Source organism: Streptopelia decaocto (assembly GCF_964273445.1).
Source record: "Streptopelia decaocto genome assembly, chromosome: 1".
NCBI classification, from domain to species: domain Eukaryota; kingdom Metazoa; phylum Chordata; class Aves; order Columbiformes; family Columbidae; genus Streptopelia; species Streptopelia decaocto.
The window spans coordinates 180,941,906-180,952,173 of record NC_138663.1 but is presented as its reverse complement, the minus strand read 5'-3'; the positions used below and the strand labels follow the sequence as shown (position 1 = coordinate 180,952,173).

The window sequence follows — 10,268 nt, the reverse complement described above, 5'->3', positions numbered from 1 at the left end:
ACCAGCACCGTGCAGCTCCTTGTGCTGAGGCTTGTTGAGCGGGCAAGAGGACTGGGTTACTCTCAGTTCAGCTGCTGGTTCTTGAATCTCACTCATTACACAAGCCCTTAGTGTGGTTTGCAAAAGCCATGCTCAATGGCACCTGTGTTTGCTGATCCCTTTGGCTTACAGGTGCCCCGTGTTTCCCAGCCGAAGGTATTTATCAATTCCTTATTCCAAAATTAAATTTGTGTGTGTGTGTTTTATGAGAACTAAAGGTGGAGGAGTTTGACCCTCTTAAGCCAGAAGAGAGATGTGAACTTTAAGACACCTGCTGCAGCACAGGCTGCTGAGCTCTAGTGGAAAGGGCCTTTTTTTGATCTTTCCTGTTTGTCATCCCTGTGCAAATAATTAAGCACTCCATGAGGAAGGCTGACCCTGCAGCCTGGTAGCTACACATGGTCTCACTTAGGAGAGCCAAGAAGGAGTCTTCCAATCCTGCTACCAGTATGAGAAACAGGCCAGGTTGTACCCAGCCGCAGCTCTTTGAAAAGCTGAAGCAGCAGAGCTATCTTCTAGGTGAACCTGGAGTAATGGTTCAGCCCTGATACTGCGTTAGTGAGAACAATGATTCGTTAGGAGTCAATAAATGCAGTGACTAATGAAAATGCCGTCCTCACTATGGGGATATGTGAACGTGGGTGGGCACAGCTGAGACATGCAGGAGGTACATTCAGCTAGAGCCAACTCCAAGCAGCTGGTGGAGACAATGCGTAGCTGACTGAAAGCATGGATGACTTGGGGAGCATCTACTGGGACTGCAGCAGCTAGCGAGCTCCCATCCCACCCCAAGCTCTGTGTTGAAGACATGGTGTCAGCAGCAGAGGTCTCATAGCCACATCATGTTCTGCCAGCCAGCAGCTCATGTTCGCACTTTGTGCTTCCTGCTCCTGTTCCTCACGCTGCCCTGTCTGTTCCACCAGCAAGCAGCCTCTGGACTGGCTGCAGCCAGGCTGGTGGAGGATGGGTGGAGCTGTGAGCTGGTGCAGAGGGAGCAGGGCAGCACTGGGACCAGCCTGTCCCATGCCTGGTTCAAATCCACGGCCCTTCCCCAGGCAGCAGTGGCAGGTGTTGGGCATGCACCTTCTCACCTGCTGCTTATCTGATGGAACTGGGGCTGTTCAGCCTGGAGAAAAGGAGGCTGAGGGGAGACCTGATTGCTGTCTGCAACTACCTGAAAGGAGGTTGTAGCATGGAGGGTGTTGGTCTGTTCTCCAAAGTAGCAAGTGATAGGACGAGAGGAAACATCCTCAAATTGCACCAGGGGAGGTTTAGATTGGATATCAGGAAAAAGTTCTTCACAGTTGTCAGGCATTGAAACAGGCTGCCCAGGGAAGTGGTTGAGTCACCATCCCTGGAGGTGTTTAAAAGAGGTTCTTAGGGATGTGGTTTAGTGCTGGAGTTAGGCTAGGTTATGGTTGGACTTGATCCTGAGGGTCTCTTCCAAACAAAACTTTCCAGCCCACTGGAATGGAGATTTCTCTACTGGGGCAGCTACATCAGCTCAGATCCATGCTAGTACCACATGGGCTTACTATGACAATTCTCATGTCTCAACTGGTCATTCAGAAGGAGTAATGCTAGACAGGCTTTTAATCTCATTTAATGGCATTTAGCACATGGATATTTCTGCTTGTGCCTGTGGGACCTGCTCATGGACCAATGTTTCAGCCACTAATATGCAAAAACATCTGCATGAGCAGAGTTCAGCAGCGAGCAGAGGCAGCAGCACATGGGAAGACCAGCGGGGAGTTGGTGTTCAGCACTGCTGTGAGTTCAGAGCTTAAATTAATCCAAATGTGGGAGCTGGGGAATCAGATTTGAACACCTACAAGCCTCCTCCTCTCCTTCGACAGATGGCAATCCTGCTAACAGCACTTCTGTAAGGTCCCTCTACAGCATATGCTGAGGGAATGGCAGGAAGATGTGCCAGGGGAGGTTCAGGCTGGACATTAGGAAAAGGTTCTTCACCCAGTGGGTGGTGGAGCACTGGAACAGGCTCCCCAGGGAGGTGTCACGGCCCCAAGCCTGACAGTGTTCAAGAAGAGACTGGACAACACCCTCAGACACATGGTGTGAACTGTGGGGTTGCCCTGTGCAGGGACAGGAGTTGGACTCGATGATCCTTGTGGGTCCCTTCCAACTCAGGACATTCTATGTTCTATGAACAAGTGAAGCAGAGCTGGAGATTTTTTGCTGGTTGTTATGTGCTGGATCCAAATGACAACGCCTCAAATACTGAATCATTATCACAGCCTCACGTGAAGTTAGACTGGTCCCACAGTACCTTGAGTTACTGCAGAAGGGAGAACGTGGAGCCTGTAGCAGCATGTCTACCCCAGATGTTTCTGCCTCTGGGGTGGGGGTTTGCTGCATAACCCCCATGGCTTGGCTGCAGGCTGGATGATGACCTGCCAGCAGCACCTAACAACTCCACCTTCATCTTCCCCATGTGCTGCCAGCAGGCAGGAGCCAGCAGAGCCCCTGAATACCTGGCACAGGTCCTGGTGCTGGCACAGGTGAGCATCTCTCATCCTCTTGGTCATCACCTCTGTGGGCTCATTGTTCTTGTCTCTCAGGCTGCATGCATTTTGTGGCTGATCTTGGGGTTAAAATCTGAGTTGCACCCTAACAAGCCAGAAAGCCTTCAAAATCATGCAGGAAGCAGGTAAAATGATTAACAAGCTGCCTGGGTTCTGGACTGTCCACTGGGTATATTTTCTTATTTGATCCTGGTGTAATGTTTCCTAGTTCTTTTTTTGAAATGGAGTTTCCTCACTGTCCTGTTCCCTATTGTACCTTGAAAACTGGCGCTGCTTCAAAGGCTGCAAGTGAACCAGGGCACCTTGGCTTTCCTCAACCTTGTTGTTGCTTGTTGATTGAAAACTCCACTGCTTGTTTATTTATGGCATTCTCCATGTTTTTAATGATCCACATAAAGATCAGTTTTTTTGCAAAAAACAAAACCCATTAAAAAACGGTGTGCTTGGTACACTTTCCTTCACTCCTAAGTAGAACCTATTTACCCTGTCCAAAGACACTCTGCAGATCAATAAAATACCCACTTTATTTAGATCTTCTGGCATTCCATGCTGGCTGATTAGGTCCCTCTCAATTGAAGACAAATTGTGAAGCAGTATACTGACACAAAACCGAAAATACAGGCAGATCCAAAATACCTTCCTGCCAAGCTAATCCTGCTGGGGCTCCCACTGAAGGTAACATTATCCCTCTGAAATGGCACAGTCATTTTTACTTGTGGCACTGAATACAACACTCCTAAATGCATGGCATTCTCCTGCATGGTTTTAGAAGACCACGTGAGGACAAACACAAGGGAGAAGCTGACCTAGACTTTCTAGGTGCCTTCGCTGCTCAAACAGGATGCGAATGTAGCAAAGGAGCCCAGCTCATGCAAAAACTGGAGTTCTCGTCCTACACGCTTGCAAATGGAAGTCTCTGGAGGACTCAAACAGGAAGAGGACGACAGTGTGTGCAGGCTCTGGCTATTGCTGGGGAGCACATCATGTTCCATGGCAAGACACAAAGGCTGACATCCTGGGTTCCTCTCAGCATCCTCAGATATCTCCGGTGGCCATCAGCAAGCTGCGTGTTGCTCGCAGAGCCTGAGAAAACGCGAGTAAATGGCGATATTTATGAAAGCACACACACACATCCCTGGAATGTGATCTGTTTTTAAAAACGTCTCAGCAGTCCATCTAGGAACTGGATGCTTCATGCCACGGAAAGCTGAGCACCAGCAGGAGGCGCATCTGTAGAGAGATACTTTCACAAACAATTACAGAAAAAAATTAATTGAGCAAAATTTAAATGTGTGATTTACACACAGGGGGTCAGAGTTGTTTTACAAACTTCCGAAGGCATCTGACCCCCATCCGAACCTTTCATTGCTTCCAACTGGACCAATAATGGAATGTTTGCTTTTCACACAGATCCATTATTTTATTACTATGTGGAGAAGTGATGCACACATCTGAAGGGCCTGAGGGAATGTGAAAGTTGTGCTATAAAATCTCACCTTCTGGTTCATTTACAGGTATACTACTGATTTTTTTCCCCACTCTGTTTTCTTTGCTGTTTTTTAACATAAAAACTTTGAGAATATATTTAAATAGTCCTGTTCCATCTCCCTTCCTGCTCCCCACAAAAAGGATGCTGAATAGACGACCATTGCAATATGCATTTCAAAAATAGGGGAACAGAGACACATATATTAAGCAATCAACTCCAAACACAAGGATACCCAGTAGCAAAGACGGCAATAAAAACACAGTTTGAAAAAAACCTTGCTATCTTAATGACAACACGTGTTCAGTCAATAATGTAGAATGTTGCATGGTAAAAATTAAAATAATGTTTTTATTGGTACACTTAAACAGAAAACATAGGTAATATCATTTTAAAAAAACCCAAAACAGAACAAGCGAAAGATAAATCTATTCCTTGATGTACCTAATAGACAGACATTTCATTTTTTTTTCTCAGTAACCACCTGGAGGGGATTGTCATCTTTCCACTGACCTGTGTGTCAAACTGCCTTCGATTTAGGGCTTTTTAACTGTGATGATTTGTTCCCATGGAGCCTAAGGACTGTGATGAGCACCGCGGTTGTGGCTGTTTCTCCTAAAACCTGATCCTAAAGGGAGCATCATGTCTGTTCCACCCAACCACTGTACATTTGTGCATCTTTTCAGCCCTCCAGGTGAAGCCCTGGCAGATCCCAGCAGGAGTGGGGGAATTAACCCGGTTCTACTGGAATATGAAACCACAAAGTTACGGGTTTCTCTAGGACAAGTTTTCCTTCAAAGTCATCGAGAAAAAGCAAGATCAGAACTCAACAGAATTCTAATAAAGATAAATCTAATAAAAGTTTATTCTATAAATATTTTTCCTGTCAAAAGACAAAACACTTAGAGAAATGTACAAGAAATATTAATTGGAAAAAAAAAAAAATGAAGCCACAGAAAGTTACAAAGTATCAACTCCTTTAATTTAGCTTTAATCTTCCAGAATTGCGCTACGCTCGGTCCTGTCTGTAAACCCACCACGGTCCCCTCAGTGCAGTCACTAATTCGCTCTTCGTAAAGACTTTTGTTAATCACTCTTTTCTTCTCCCTGGTAGTGTCTGTATTCTGGCTTCAGCTCCCATGTGTTTTTGTGAGTCCCCTTCACGTTGTAGATGCCTATTTCTCTTAAAATTTCTTTCAAGTATATCTGAAAGGAAACAAAAATTAAAATTATATAGGCAAGTGATTTCCACACAATGTCACACGATCTGCTCAATCACATCCACTTGGTTCATAAAAACAACTCGCTGGACAGCAGCGTTGGCTGATCGGCACTCATTTGTGTGATAGCAACTCTCTGATAGACTCCGAGCCCAGGCACCAAGAGGGATTAGAGCAGCCTGGGTGTGATGCCCAGTGCAAGCCCCAGGGATTACAGAACCATAGAATGTCCTGAGTTGGAAGGGACCCACAAGCATCATTGAGTCCAACTCCTGTCCCTGCACAGGACAACCCCACAGTTCACACCATGTGTCTGAGGGCGTTGTCCAGTCTCTTCTTGAACACTGTCAGGCCTGGGGCTGTGACACCTCCCTGGGGAGCCTGTTCCAGTGCTCCACCACCCTCTGGGGGAAGAACCTTTTCCTAATGTCCAACCTGAACATCTTCCTGCCATTCCCTCCTGGGCAGTCCCTGTGCAGCCCTGCTGGGGTGCAGAGAGGCAGGTTCCAGCTAGACGGGTGCTCCATACTGAAATGAAGCTCCCAATGCCTCCGAGAAGCGATGCTGAGGTTACAGCAGACCTGCAGCAGCAGCACCCACAAACACGTGAGCTCACAGAGATGCTCCCCAGCTCCGGTCTCGAGAGGAGGGGCTTGCAAAATCCAAAGGCAGAGACATGGCTGAGGTACCTCAAGTGTCAGACATGCAGCTGGTCTGAAAGTTTGTGCATTCCTACATTTCTCACACAACTGTGGAGGAGTGCGGGTACAGGCAGGCTTATCATAGAATCATAGAATAGTTTGGGTTGTAAGGGACCTTCAAAGGTCATCTAGTCCAACCCCCTGCAATGAGCAGGGACATCTGCAACTAGATCACATTGCTCAGAGCCCCGTCCAGCCTGGCCTGGAATGTCTCCAGGGAGGGGGCATCTACCACCTCTCTGGGCAACCTGGGCCAGTGTTTCACCACCCTCAGTATAAAAAATTTCTTCCTTGTGTTCCTCATTGCTTGCACATTTCTTTCTGCCCTGGCAGTTCCCCAGGGTGGTAGGACACAGCTGCTCTGCAGGTCTGGACATTGTTGCCATCTCACATGTCTTCCTCCTGCTGGACTTTCTCCACCTGAGCTAAAAGCTCTTGGCTTTTCAGCTTCCTTGGGCTGGGATTATTTCAAAGCTCTCTGCCCTATTCAGAGTGCACTGAAGCCCCAAGCTTTTGGTTTTCATGCTGTTCCACAGAGCTTTAAGCATTTTATTATGGCCTCGTTTTTAGAGGAGAGCTGAGTAGGTGCCAGAGAATTTTCTAATATATTGCAATATTAAGGCTAGGAAGATAAATAAAAAAAAAAAAACAACAAACCAACAAGTCAAGCTATGATAATCAGTAGTATAACCTTCGACACAAGATAGCTCACTAATATCATCCTCCTTTACTCTTTATAATAAACACCAGTAATTTGTTTCATTTTTTAAAGAGCCGTTTGCCTGCTTGTTTGTTTAAATATTAATCGACTGACTCGAATAGATTGCCATGGCAACCACAGACCACAGTTTAAGAATCCCCACATTAAATTCATAATGGCTTTAGTTTGAGCAATTTAATCCTCTTTGAGTGTGTATATTGAACTGGAGTTACTGGAACCCTTGTATTTTCTGTATCTACAGTTCCACCAAGTGAAAATATCAACATAATCCAAATCATGAAAAAAAGCAAATATTTGTTGATGACATAGGAAAAAAGAAAAGCCAATTGCCTGGTCTCTTCCCATTTTTGCCAGAAGTCGGGAAATAAGTAAAAAGTATGTTCTCAAGTCAGTAAATAAAGTCTCTTTCAGAGAAACGGATGGTTTCTCTCCAGGTACACATCAAAAACGTACAAAGCAGAAAAAATTCAGATCCTCCACTAACAACGATACTTTGTTTGGACTCATGTAGCAAAGTAATTCTTAAAAACCTATCTCGAAGCAACAAGGGGTGTTTAAAAGATGACTGTGTGCAACAAGTACACAGACTGTGTATACAAGCCAGTTTCTTAGGGTCTTGCCTTTGAGCAGGACCCGTGCACGGGGCACAAGGGGTTCATTCTGCACTGTGGGGATGGCTCCTCTGTCCCAGGTTCCCAGCACACACCCCAGCAGGTGGCAGCAGGAGATCAATACACGTCTCCTAACACACCTTTCCACATCTCTGTTGCAGGAATGCTGTCATTATTTGAGAGTCAGGAGTCCAAGAGAAAAGGCACTTGATACTACAGCGATTGGTGCGCAAACGGTTTGGACGGTGACGCTGTTGTTGCACAGTGCTTTTTTTAAAAGCTGATCAAAGCAGGTGTAAAAGCGGTTTCTATATGAGTATGTATAGATGTGTACACCTGCGTATCCACTGCTTTGTCTGCAGTCCCTGTGCATGCACACAAAGCAGCTTTCAGGAGCGTCACTACGAGGCACTTCAAAAGATGGCAGAGTGGGTGGAAGAAACACACTCAGAGTCAAGGTTAAATTCCACTCTAGACCACACAGACGGATTAATGAAAACTCGAAGAAAAATCATAATTGCACCTCGTCCTGTGAAGCGCATCTATATGCAGCTCCTGGGCTGAGAGACCAAGTCTGCACCTGGGAAGCCGGGTCACGAGGGTGACGATGCCCAAGGGCTCAGGCAGAACGAAACCGCTATGGCCGTGTGGTCCGTGGCTCCCAGCAGCTCACTGCGGTTTGGCGGCAGCGTCTTTGGGTGACATTTTGCATGATGCAATTCTCATCTCTCAATACATGCTTACGCCTCCAAACCACCCACCCAGTTAAATGAAGGCTACTTTTAATTTCAACTCGTTTTCAGACCCGGTTCCCCAGGCTGTTCTGATTTTCTCTGGGCAAAACTTCCATGAGTTTCGATACAACAGCATAACAAAATTGAACAAAACCAACCCATACTGAACAGTGACTTAACGTCTCTGCCACAAGTATGGGCACTTCAAGCTGGGACCGTGAACTGCAGCAAGTGAGGACTTCCAACATATCCCATGTGCCATCTCCACTGTGGAGACGCAAGTGGTTTTGGGGAGGGTAGCTGAGAGCATCAACCCAAAAAATCACTCTGCATGGACAGATAACGCTGAAATATAGGGGCTTTTAGATAATTACAGATCAGCGATAATCCTGCTGTACTGTACCATACTTGAGAACAAGTGCCTTGATGAGTGCAGGGGATGTTATGAATTTTCCTGCAGGATGACTTTTCCTTCCAGAAAACAGGACCCTTCACCTGGGTCATCAAAAGAAAACTCTCACTCCATTTCTCTCCAGTGATGCCAAATACTGAATTTTAGAGCCTGGTGAGCGCTAATCAGGAGCCCACAATTTCTTCTCAGAAAGGGATTGAATATGTTTAGATACATATAATTCTAACACAGAAGCTAATCTGTAAGTAATCTGTGCATTGTTCCTGCTCCGGCAGGGGGATTGGACTAGATGATCTTTTGAGGTCCCTTCCAATCCCTGACGTTCTGTGTTTCTGTTCATTTATGGCAACCTCTGCTCTGTTATACCTTCCCTCATGTTTTTTTTGCATAAGAAGTGATATGTTATTATAGAATTACAGGATTAAAAACTTAACTTCCAAGCTCTGACAACCCTTCTGAAACTTTGAGGGGAAAAAAACCCCAGTATATTTAGGATAACCATTACTTAAAGCTGAAATAAAAGAATAAAGTACAAATAATCTACTTTATTTTGAAAAAAATACAGTTCATATCAGACCACTGGTTCCATACTGGCTCCATTCTTCATTGGTCACTCACATAAAAAGCATATTATATTCTCAGCCATTAAGTCCAAATCTAGAATTACTGCAATATTTCCAGGGAGCACTTGGTATTTATACTTGGGTAGGTGGTAGCAGGTCTGCCTACTATGGCAAGTTGTTATTTTTCATTAAAAAGGAAAACAAATAAAACGAAGTTTCCCTAATACAACGGTATTTTGCATTCAGAAAAGACTTGCTTTGTGATTTCATGACTGCAAAATAAAGATGGCAGCAACCTCCTGTGTAACATGCAACATATTCTGCTACACGGATTTAATTTACTATTTACATTTAACACTGTGTAAGAAAAATGCCCTGATTTATTTGTTGCTTCACTACCAAAGATGGTGATTCCCTTAGACAAATGCGTTTTAAATATTATTAGCCAGTGATGTAAGCACGTAGAACTTCATTTTAACAGAAGCTGAGGAGACAGCAGCAGCATTTTTTCCCTTATGACTGAAAATAACCTCAACATTTAGAAACTCAGAGGAGAAATTACATACCCAGACAATCTTAGACACTATGACAGAAAATAAAGCAGTAGAACACTCAGCAGAGATTAATTAGCAGCCAACCTCTGTACAGCACAGGGAAAGCATGCCTATTCACCTGTTGGCATTTTACATTTTTTTTGTCAGGTATAGCTGCTCTGTGAACAATAAAGTCACAGTGGGCATTAGGAATAGATACTTTATTTGCAGGAAAAAAACCCTAAGTTGCATACCAGAGGTTGAAGTCCACAGCAACAGGGATGCTCGCGCAGGAAGGAACCAAGAGATGGTATTTTTAAATGGAAATGGATGCTGTTAGCAACTCCCTACAGAAGTTTTCAACAGGAACCCAGATGGGAAATGACGATAGCTTTGGATGACGGGTAGATGACGTACTGAAAGATGGTTTTGAATTTATCACCATACTGGCTACCCAGTGAACAAAGGAAGGCAGAGGATTTTGGTCAGTTATTTTCTCAGGATATTTGGGTGCAAGGAAGCTGAATGGGAACTGACACTGATGGCAAAACCCCAGCTGGGAATGAACACGAAACCTCTCGCTTTCGCACACAGCTCAGAACTGAGACCGCACAGGCCACTCGAGAGAAGAGGGTTTAACAGTTTGACTGATCTCAGGAGCCCTGTGGGACTTTTAACTGTCAATAAAGACTCAAATAAGAAACA

At 45.0% G+C, this 10,268-nt stretch overlaps 1 protein-coding gene across 1 annotated transcript in view; it reads right to left on the bottom strand.

Annotated features, from left to right (window-relative positions):
- Positions 1–5,028: 5,028 nt before the first annotated feature.
- Positions 5,029–10,268, bottom strand: part of GTF2F2 (general transcription factor IIF subunit 2) — a 95,926-nt gene continuing 90,686 nt past the window's right edge. Inside the window, exon 9 of the mRNA XM_082074911.1 lies at positions 5,029–5,274. Coding sequence (XP_081931037.1) covers positions 5,155–5,274 — 120 coding nt within the window. The 3' untranslated portion in view covers positions 5,029–5,154. The remainder of the gene's footprint in view (positions 5,275–10,268) is intronic.